The sequence below is a fragment of the Maniola jurtina genome, chromosome 18 (genome assembly GCF_905333055.1).
Source record: "Maniola jurtina chromosome 18, ilManJurt1.1, whole genome shotgun sequence".
Classification (NCBI taxonomy): Eukaryota; Metazoa; Arthropoda; class Insecta; order Lepidoptera; family Nymphalidae; genus Maniola; species Maniola jurtina.
In genome coordinates this window covers 11,871,391-11,883,104 of record NC_060046.1, presented here as the reverse complement: position 1 = coordinate 11,883,104, position 11,714 = coordinate 11,871,391, and the positions used below count along the sequence as shown (strand labels likewise).

The 11,714-nt window shown below is 38.2% G+C and overlaps 1 protein-coding gene across 5 annotated transcripts; it reads right to left on the bottom strand.

Moving 5' to 3' along the window:
• Positions 1–1,051: 1,051 nt before the first annotated feature.
• On the bottom strand, positions 1,052–9,023 carry LOC123874545 (A-kinase anchor protein 17A). Of its 5 annotated transcripts, none has more exons than XM_045919966.1 (9): positions 8,857–9,023; positions 7,782–8,596; positions 6,941–7,190; positions 5,899–6,052; positions 4,776–4,925; positions 3,293–3,376; positions 2,139–2,283; positions 1,543–1,752; positions 1,052–1,326 (listed from the first exon to the last, which is right to left on the bottom strand). In XM_045919966.1, exons 1-9 carry the CDS (start codon positions 8,863–8,865, stop codon positions 1,068–1,070), a joined length of 2,076 nt encoding a protein of 691 aa, XP_045775922.1. In that variant the 5' UTR covers positions 8,866–9,023; the 3' UTR covers positions 1,052–1,067. The 5 variants fall into 5 exon arrangements, with proteins under 5 accessions (XP_045775922.1, XP_045775924.1, XP_045775920.1 ...); XM_045919968.1 differs by having other exon boundaries at positions 8,869–9,022; XM_045919964.1 differs by having other exon boundaries at positions 7,782–9,023.
• Between the last annotated feature and the right edge of the window lie 2,691 nt (positions 9,024–11,714).

Genomic DNA, 11,714 nt, shown 5'->3' with positions numbered 1-11,714 from the left:
ATTTTTCACATCAAAATATCGACCTTGTTTTCATTGAAATAATATGGAAATTCAGTTGTGCATCCGTGCGGAAACTCGCGCAGTCCCGCGCGTGCTCGCGCATTCTCTGGTAGAAATTCGGCGTAATGTGTCACGCGATTAGAAAACTTCGCGAGCATGCTCTGCGCTGCGCTCCGCCATATGTGCCGGCCCTTAGTGGGAGATCCTGTGCCCTCTTTAGGCAAGGACCAGTTCTTTAGACTGGATGCCTGATTCCTAAGTATCTTATCTATGGATTCAAGTGATTTGTAAAATGTTTGTAAATACTACTCGCGTTGTCATGCTGTCCACACTGGCACGTGTCTCTATTGTTAGACGTTTTAGTGCAAGGAATAAGAAGTGATTAGGTAGTAGGTAGGTACACACTCTTTGCAAAAAATATTGTTTGGACGTTAACGGAACCTAACAATTCCGTAAATAGCTTAAAATAAAATGAAACAACAACAAATAAATAAAATAGAAGTTTATCCGTTCTTTTTCTCAGGAGTTTTAGACCAGGACTTCCTAGTCTCCCCCTCTTTAGGCAGGGACCAGCTCTTGGACCGCTGTCGCCGCAGAGGTCCGGCGACACAAATATGGTCTGAAGGTTACCGAAACCTAACGTTTCTCTTAAATAACCTCAATTATACAGCACTCCGAGTGGTTATTAGGGAACTATATTTTAAAGTTTGTAACAAAATTAAACGACAACGATAAATAAAATAAAAGTTTATTCGTTCTTTTTCTCAGGAGTTTTAGGGCCGGCGCATATATGGCGAAGCACAGCGCAGAGCATTTTTCCCAGTCAAAATATTATCGACATTATCCTCATTGAAATAATATCTAAAATCATTTGTGCATCCGTGTGGATACTTGCGCATCCGCGCGCAGGCCCGCGCGTGCTCGCGCATTATCTGGTATGAATTCACGCGATTAGAAAACTTCACGGGCATGCTCTGCGCTGCGCTCCGCCATATGTGCGCCGGCCCTTACGATTCCGTAAATAGCCTAAAATAAAATGACTAACAATAAATAAATAAAATAAAAGTTTATTCGTTCTTTTTCTCAGGAGTTTTAGACCAGGACTTCCTAGTCTCCCCTTCTTTAGGCAGCGACCAGCTCTTGGACCGCTGTCGCCGCATGGTTCCCGGCGACACAAATTTGGTGCTGTCCACACTGGCGCGTTTCTCCGCGGGCTTGGGGCTGGGGCTGCGGTGCTTGGATTTGGACTTGGAACGGGATTTCGTCTTGGGTCGCTTGCTTCTTGATCTGGATCTCCGGCGTGACCTTGAGTTGTGACTGTGAGATCTGCAATCAAAAGGTACATTTGGTTTCGTATCCGAAGAGTGCCAACGGGACCTTATTACTAAACTTCTGCTGTCCGTCGTCCGTCTGTCTGTCAGCGGACTGTACCTCATGAACTGTAGGTAGAGAACGAATAGGTTGAATAGAATGGCCCGGGCGCGCGAGTACGACCGACAATGCCTGTAGGTGAAATTAGAAGATGATGCTACACCTTCTTACCTGGACCTCCTACTCCTGGATCTGGATCTTCGGCTCCTGGAGCGGGACCTCCTGCTCCTGCTGCGGGAGCGCGAGCGAGACCGCGAGTAGGAGCGGCGTCGCGAACGCGAGCGAGAGCGCGAATACGAGCGGCGCCGCGAGCGCGAGCGGGAACGCGAACGGTTGTCATGCTCGTTGCGATGCTCCGCTTCTGATAATTTCTTGAAGTACCTGTTAATAATTTATTAATTTTATTATAATACGAGTACCTAAACTACAAAACCGAAAACACCCACCGAGAAATTCGAAAATTACATCATATGGTGCAATTTTCGCCTTTTCTCGTAAATGAATATTCATTTAGCTCCAAAATTACGAAAATCAAGTTGCTTCGAAAAACAGGTCGGCTATCGCAGGTCCAGCGTACCTACTTGTAATTAATAGAGGTCAGGGCTGAAAGCTCATCAAAACGCAGCTATTTATTCATTTGTTTGGAAAACTATATTGCACACACAACCACATACAGAAAACAGAAGAAACAATACTATGTTCACATAGCCATCTACTATAGTTTCTTCTAATGTTAAGGGCCGAAGATTGGTGAAGCCAGTACTTACTGGTAGTACTGGTGAGTGGCGTCGGGTCCCTCGAAGTACGGCAGCCTGCCCCTCCCCCTCCCGCGCCCGCGGCCGCGGAACGGGCGCCGCGAGTACGTGTCCGGGGGAGGGTAGTACGCGCCGCGCATCGGGTAGTACATCGACGCTGTAACACCAGACAGTGGGCACTGGGTTATAGTCTGTGGTGGGCAGTCTGTACATTTTTTTAATATTTACAAGACATCCTCTGATTTACAGTCCGACAAGGCTCTTTTGACACTTGAGTGAGGGCGCTGTTGTAGCTTTATGCCGACACAGCGAACTATCAACAATTAGTGCGCTTCTCAAGATGGCGGCTTTAGTTTCGAATTTGACCACGCGCCAAAAGAGCCTTGTCGGACTGCATGTCAGAGTTCTTTTTGGCTTTTTTTATTTATTTACGTGCTACAGTCTGTACATTTGAAGTTAAACTAAGCCTGAGCTAAAAAGGGCTAGACCTCAGAGCCGTAAAAGCAGTTAAAAAAAACGTTTGAAGTAGGGATAAGTGATTGTTGCAAAAATAACGATTGAATGAATCAAACAATTCTTCACTAAAAACAATCTAATAAAAATAAAATCCGACAGTCGATTGTTCAATAGGGTCTTGGACTGTAGTAATAAAATGATGTGATTAATTAATTTATAATTATCATTATATATAATTTATAATTATCATTTTATATCATATATTTATATCAAGTATCATTAATAATCATTAATAAAGAGAATAATTAAATAAAATCATGATTTTTATTTATTTTTAACATAGTTACTAACGCCACGCTGTACGGAAGGCGATTAATGACGTCACAAGGCGTAAATGACAAATATTTTTCATTTTTTCTAACATAAAAATAGATAAATTTCTGTGCGAAAATATTTTTTATAATATAGCGTGACGTTAACAATTAAATGTTAACGAAAAATCTATTTTTTTTTACAATTATTTTCTTTAATAATGAACTCTAGCCCCATAAACTACCGCTATACAAAACATCACATGTTATTACTACAGTCCAAGATCCATTTGATTGTTTTTAGGTCCGTCGGTTTTAGGTGCGTTGATAGATCGGTCAGTCACCTTCTTCCTTTTAAATATATTAAAAAACTAATAGTATGCGAAACGATACTCATACTTTGCGGGAAGGGGTATCCGTGCGGCGGCGGCACGGCCGCGTAGGGGAACCCGAAGCCGTAGGGGTTGGGGTACCCGTACATTGCTGCCGACAAAACAAGACATTTTACATGAAAATTTTCTAAAAATTAAATTAGGCCTAGCTGGGAAGGACATCTTGTTTAGTTTTTGTTTATTTTTTTGCTTGTTATGTGTATGTGTGTGCTTTTTTCTCCTTTTCATTTTTCTTAACTACTGTACGATTATTTAGGTTCTTTTTTGGGTTGTACTGTATTCATTTTAATATTGATCAATAAGCCGGGAACGCAACGGGCGCGGTGCGTTTTTATTTTATTAATCAATATTTTTTTTTGGAGCAAACTGAAAACCGGCGCTGAGCATTGCCATCAATGCTCGGCCATTTTGAATTAATAATAATAATAATGTTAGTTTTTATTTATTTTTATTTTCATAGATTTATGTACTTATAACACATGTTTGTCACTAGCAATAAAAAAGCAATAAAAAAAAAATGTAAAAAAAATGTATGTAAAACAAAATAAAAACTACTTCAAAAACCACAAATACCAAAAAGTAAAAAATTATGTTTCTACACCTGTCATGTAATGTATATATGAAGTTGGGCGAGAACTTTTTTTAAATTTTTATTTCACAATTTTTATTGGCCCCACTGTACTAAAATATGCTGCACCTGGTTAAAAACCTACTATTTACTAATGCTATTACACTGATTGCGAGCAATTTACTCTTATCCATTGAGTTCTGTACTCCATCTCTGAAGATATTTATCAGATCTTCACCAAATTTATATGGGATCACCTGCAAAATATACCCTTTCTTCTTCTTCTTCTTCACTTAATTGGTGGCTTATTGTAGTGCCAACCCAGCACAATGCACTTCGCCAATGTCGAGTAGCTTGAGGGAGGCACATAGGAGAAACAAAAAAAAAAAAACAACCAAATCGGTCCAGGCGTCTATGAGTAATCGGGGAACATACATAAAAAAATAATAATAAAAAAAAGATTCCGACGAATTGAGAACCTCCTCCTTTTTTGAAGTCGGTTAAAAACAATGTGGCTTTGAAGTGACAACTTCTTATTACAGTACCACTTTTAGAAGGTACGCCGATGTACCTGCGCAGAAATCTTATTTTTGAATGTCAGTTTTTTTTTTTTTTTAAAAGAATATTAGCCATGTTAAATGACTAATATTCCCCTTTCCTCTCCAACTAAGCGTCAGGCTTGTGCTAGGAGTAGGTACGACAATAGTGCAACGGGCGGGGTTTGAACCGTCGACCTTTCGGTTTTCAGTCCACTCCTTTACCGGTTGAGCTATTGAGGCTCTAAGATGTTTTCTTTGCTTTAAAAAAATACAGGATTTTTAATTTTTTCTTGAGGTTTTTTTTTTGTGGTGTCCTAATAACAGTGATCATCAGTAAGCACCTGTCTTCATTATAGTTAGCGTTCTAATTACACTTTGCATACCTGGGTTCTTGTTGTATCCCTCTCGCTCTGGCGTGGAGAGCCTCTCAGTCTTGACGCGCTTCAGTTCGCGCTCGTCCTCCGACACCGAGCTGATGGACGAATCTCGCAGCGGCTTCTTGGTCTCCAGCGCGGAACGGATCACGATACGACCTGCAACCAATGTGACAATTGTACTTAGTACTAGCTGATGCCCGCAGCTTCGCCCGCGTGGATTGGTCAGATCCCCTGCAGCATCAGGATTGAGGAGTTGGACTCCAAATTTTTTATGAAACAATGTCGCAAAGTTCCTCTATCGATTAAAAAAGAAATGACGCAAATCGGTTCAGAAATCTCGGAGATTTCGGTGTACATAGGTAGAAAAACACAACTCCCTTTTTGAAAGTCGGTTAAAAAAGTAACCTATGTTACTCCCTGGTCAATTCTCTACTTGTCTGTGAAAATCCCGTCAAAATCGGTTCAGCCATTCCCAAGATTAGCCTTTTCAAACAGACAGACAGACAAAAATTTTAAAAACGTGTGATTCAGTTATAGTATCGTTCAAATAACCATATGACCTTAATATGCGGTAGTTATGTCGAAATTACAGACAGACACTCCAATTTTATTGATTAGTATAGATATAGATAATTATATATATATACGCTGTATAATTCATACCAATATTATAAATTAGACAGCGTGTCTGCATACTTTTTACGGCCCTGTATTTTGAACGATAGAGATAGTTTGCATCTCTGGGACAGACGAAGGCTATGTGATATGTAGATTCCTTACGCGTTCAATTAGAACAAAAGGTGATACAAAATTATGTAGGTTAGATTAAGAAATATCTTTAAGACAATAGCTTATAAGATTTGATTAACTATTAGTTCGTAAAAAGTGTCGATCATAAGCCTGCACCAAATAAAGACGTCTACTACAACGCCGTCGTCCATCACTATCCCAACCAACAAGTTTATTATTACAATAATTTGTAGGTATAATTAACTACCACAATATTTGTATGCACCTATGATGTGAAATGTTGAACTTTTGTAATCTATCTAATAATTTCTAAGGGTTCCTTTTTCCTTTTAAGGTACAAAATCTTAATAAAGCTTCATTTATTAAGATGCACACTAACCGTCCAGTGCATGTCTGAGCCTCTCCCGTTGTTCGTCAACTGCCTTTTCTTGCTGTCTTTTGTACTTTTCCACTATGCGTTGTCGCGCCATACGGTCACCCACCTTGTAGTAGCGCTCCGGCTTAGAGCCGTTGCGTTGCAGCTCTGGGCGCAACTGAAAGTATCATACAAAATTTTGGAAACTTGGAAACTTGGGTTCTCAAAAATCAACTAACCGCCTGCAAGCTTTTAAAAGGTGGATTTACATGCTCAGAATAACCTGAAGTCACAGCTAAAATATCATGAAAATAAAGCCAAAAGGAAAATGCTTTCTGAACTGGTGGCAGAGCCCTGATATAAGTGGCACAAGATATCCTATACAAAATAAATACATTTAATTTAGAACATCATTATATTGTTAATTGTGTGTATTTACACAATTAAATATAATTTGCTTTAACAATGAGAGAAAACATTGTGAGGCCTACATGCGTAAGATTTTTCCAAAATGTACTCAAAGCTGTATAAAGCCTGCCCATTTGCACTTGGCCAGCTTGGTAGACTATAAGCTTCTTCTTCTCTGTTCTTTTGCCACCTTCTTGTTTAGATCTACTATTTCCACATCTTAGTGGTTCATATCAGATTTTTGCTCAAAGTTTCAGGACTAATACTCCCCTTACCCCTCCAATTAAGCGTAAAGCTTTTGCCAGGAGTGGGTACGACAATAGTGCAACAGGTGGGGTTTGAACCACTGACCTTTCGGAATTCAGACAATCCTCAACCGTTGAGCTATCGAGACTGTAAGAATCTACATCACACATCTGATGTGTAATGCCCTGGCATCCGTGTTTCCTGCCACATATAATACCTTCCTACCTAACCTATACCTAAATAGCTTCAAAGCAAGAGTGAATAGGCATCTTCTAGGAAAACGCGCGCCAAACTAGACCTCATCATTGCTTTAAGCATGATTGTCGTCAAATGTAAACCTATAACACAATAAAAAACATATCCACATAATCTCTCTCCATCTTTCTCTATTACTCTACAAGAAACAACTCACCTCTATTCTCCTAAAGAGCTCCTCAATTAGTCTTATAGCCTGAAGCTTCTTTTGAGTTTTCAGCAGTTTTCTCTGCTCTTCTGCCACCTTCTTGTTCAGGTCCACATCATCTCTCTCCATCAGCTTAGCAAGTTGCTTCTTCTTTCTCTTTTCTTCTCTTTCGCGCATCTTTGCCAACTTCTCCTGTTCGCGATGCTCCATTTTTTGGCTTAAAGAGTGAAAAATCATACGTGTTACTGTTTCTTTTTGTCTGTAATGCAATGGAGCTCATTTTCTCAATTTATCATGTTTCGAGTCTAGTAAATACTTGAGGACTGTATTGGGATAAATAAGTAGATTCTAGTTAAACACTGTGAATGTGTGATGTCACTAAAAATGTGTTGATTTGACCCATTATTCAAGGCAATGTACGGTCGGCCTCAGAATTCGAGTAGAAATTCCACGCATCAAAAACCTATCGCACTCATGACCTTTTTTTATAAACATGCCACACAACCCTAACCATGCCACGCAAATATGATCATTAAGCTGCTACACGACACGACTTACAGCCTTTGACTGTACAATGTAATAAGGGAAAGACCTAATGAGTCTGTGAGTACAGCTGTCTATGGAACAGTTTTCCAAAGATTATTATAGTTTTGGAATTATGTACACTTTCCAAAAAGTGGAATGCTGGAATAAAATGGATAAAACCTTATGATCATTGCCTATGTCAATTAAGATAATTCAGAAAAGCACAGTTGTATAAAAAAGGGATAAGTTTTTTTAGTTGATGTTCTACTAATGGGTGTAATGTGTTATTTGGTTAATCAATATTTTTAACACTATCAGTACATACCGCTCTTTAGCTTCCCGCTTAGCAATTTTCTCTTTCTCCTGTCTCTCTTCCTCTTCCTTAGCTCTTTGTCTAGACGTGAGCCTCTCCCTTACAATAGATCTTCTCTTCACCGAGGCATCCGTCATATGCTTAGTTTTATCAAAATCCACATAGATTGTACACCATTCGGCTAAATCATCACTCCGTTTTAATAACTTGCGACCTCTTAATGCATCCATGCATCGTACAAACCCTGCATACTCATTAAATTGAATGTAACCTTCAAAGTATAGGGTGGAATCTTGTGGAGGAGTGGTAATGCCTCTCATAGCAGCTTTCATTTGCATACGAAATGGATCAGCAGCTGGTACATCAACTTGTCTTATTGGACCATATTTTTCAAACACTTTTTTGAATAAACTTTCCGATGGGGGGGCATCTTCGTCCCGATCCCGTTCATGAACAAACCAGCGTATAGGCAAGTTTCTTATATGTATAGTATCAGGTCGCTCACCGGGCTTCATTTCATCCATATCTGTAGCATCTCTGAAGAATGAGTCCCATGAATGACGACTAGGAAAATCTGACTTGCATTCCGATACTTTAACTTTCAATGGATCTGGATAATCATTTAACTGTATTATCCTGTCTTCTAAACGCGCTAACACACGTTCTAATTTTATCCTGTTTTCCAGTTCTGCGTCGAATCTAATCACTTCCGAACTATGTTTGGACACTTTCAATATTGAAAAGCTGTCAGGTTGGATCATTTTCCGTAACTTTTCCATTAATTCCCAGTTGGATATCGCCTTGCCGTGAACCTTGTGTGGAGGGAGCTGGACAGAAATGTTTAGCTTTGCAAACGATTTGAGATACAACCGCTGTGGCAAATACAAAGCCACAGCGTCTGAAATGTCCTTGCACACTTGAATACTCATCTTAAATACGAAGATTACAAACGATAAAATTTCCTACTGAATACTTATACAATACAAGAGGCCCTAAAATATTAACAAATTACATTTTAATACAAAATTGTAAGGAAAAAACAATGTTCAAAAATAATAACTAGTGAATATAGTGGTAAGGAAAAGACCAAAGCCATGTCCAAAGTCTGGTGCCATCGTTTGCGCCGCTTTACAATAATTAATATTTTATCAATAAATAAGACTTAAGTTTAAAAAAATCGACAAAAATATTGAAAAAATTAAGGTTTTTCGCCGAACGCTTTTTGTTTAACACCATAGACAAAAGAAGACCAAAGAAGACGTCAAATGCAAATCACAGATTATATCAAACCATTGACAAAATTTTATTTTTGGAACGGTGCTGGATTCTTATCTTTTTAAACCTAACTTAAACAGTTGATTCCAAAATATTTATTGTATTCTACTCAGAATAAAATTAAGATATGTACTTCTTTTGAGGTAACCAAAAACCTCTCTGACCTCTGTATGGCTGCTATCTAACCTCAAGATGTCATAGAACTAGAATCCAGAGCTATAAAGCCAATTAAAAATTCGGTTGAATAATCGCATGACTTTAAGGCTAGAACCCAGAGCCGTTAACCAGTTCAAAAAGTAAATTTTGTAGGGCTAGAATCCAGAGCTGTAAAATAAAAGCGGGCTGCAATCGAAATTCAAATTTTAAACATAATTCAAAGCTCCAAGACATGTCCAAGACCCCCAATATACATCGATGCCCAAGACCCATCTCAGAACATATTCAAACTGAGACCAAGTTTTCGCCATAATTCTTTCCTGCATCAAAAAGCGCGATTATCCCTAGATTTATTATTTAGAAGTAATTGCGTGGTAATCGCGGAACCATAAAAGAGCGAGGCTCGACTCGCACTTGGTCTGTTTGTAAATTACTTGCTGATTTTCACATCAAATTATTATTGTACCTACCTACCTATAGTACGTAGGGTTGCCAGATGTGTTGAAAAAAAAACCGGACCAGTTTTTAATTTTAATATTATTAACATAAAATTAACTTACCTAAAAAGGTAACTTTCTATCTTAACTAAATTTACATTGAATAAGAAAAAAAAACGATCAAAAGAGAAGAGAAAATCATTATTTCCAATAACAGTAGGTAAATCTACTTAAACTTTTTTAATATATTTTGTATTAGATGCCACTGCTTTCAATAAAGATGTATTGTCTGAGATGGCATCTTTGAATTCAGTGCAACTAGCAGATATATTAAAGAAAACGCACAATTCACTCTTCACAGTATTAACGGCGAGACGATTTCTTTCGTCTGTCCATACATTTCCCATGACGCTAAAGATTCGTTCCACAAAAGCATTAGATATGGGAATACTACACACATACTGCACTATTTTCAATAAATTAGGCGCTGCTTCGTTGGTAAAAAACTTGCACCACATATTAATAGAGTTTCCTTCAAGTGAAGAGAAAACACTTTGAAGTGCAGCCAGTTCTTCATAAATGTTTTCAGGGGATTTTGCTGCTTCCATGGAGACAATGACCATAACTCAATCAATTGATCCAGCGTAGGAAATCTTCCGCATTCGAGATCTAAACAACTAAATGCCTTATAATTGTTATTTTCAAAAGAATACCACTGTTCTATATATGCTAGTGCTCTTTGGTAAACTATTAGAGCGTTTTTAGTAAATTCTCTTGATTGATTTTCTGAAAGATAGCCTTGTCTTAATGCCATATGAACTTTCATTCCGAAATGTTTGTCACTTATTTTCTTTGCAATACTGTCCCGGAATTTCACCATTATATTTTGCAAATGAAATGCTGCTGTGGTACGTTTTTCTAACAAAAGTAAAATTTCTTGAAAAGAAGCCATAAAATTATGAGTGAAATATAAATATAATTCATTGTAAGTAGGAGTGGTTTCACTTGCAATTTCGTCTACTTGATCAGACAAGATAGCCCAAAGAGCCCTAGGACAATTATCAGAACCTTGTTCTAAGAAGTACCTTTTCAATGGTCCCCACGACAAAAGCATCCTATCAAGAGCTTTAAACAAACTAAGCCATCTTGTAGGAACATGTCGTATAACTTCTCTGTATTCGCTCTCAAAGAAATCAAAGCACGCCTTCAACTCTTCTCGTTTCTTCGCGGAACAAGAAAACTCTGCAAATACTTTCATCACTATATTTTCGACATCAACAGGCATTACTTTCAAAGCGTTTTTTGCGCAGTTGTGAAATATGTGGTCATTACAGTGAGCAGCTATAATTTCATTATTTTCTTCAGATTTTAGCTTTTGAAAAACGGAATTATTAACTCCAAAATTTACAGAGGCATTATCTGCTCCATATGCTGTTACTCTACTCCACGACAGTTGTGAATTATTCATGACTTGACATAATTGTTCCTTAATAGATCTTGAATCTTCGAATGAGTCTTCATAAAAGTCCAAAATTTTATGACAAATACCGTTTCTTGGTGAGAAATATTGAATCGCAACTGGAAAGAACTTTCTGTTTCCTTTATTAGAAGCATCGGTAGCAATGGAAAACGGAACTTCATTCTTTAAATCCTCCTGCACAAGTTCCATCGAATATGGATATAAAACTTGGTTTGCGATAGCAGTACATTTAGTGCGTCCTCCTGTCATTTGCTTTACGATATCTGAATCTATAATTATTTTTTTTAAAACTTTAAATGAGCAATCTTGAGCAAGATACGAAATATGGTGCTTGATACCATGATAAACTTCAGTCAATTCGGCAATACTAACTTTTTCACTTTGTGCGCTGCCTTTTCGTGTAAAGAAAGAACTCATTCGCTGAGACATGGCTGCAGCACTTTCTGAATCTTTGTGCTTCTTTGACGCAGCGTGATGCGTTAATGCTTTCAAGCCATCATAAGCCACCGTGAACTTATTTTTACACAATTTGCAGTAGCCTTTTGTGTTGTCTTCGTCACATTTATTTAACCACGAAAATCGAGATTCCCAGTCAAC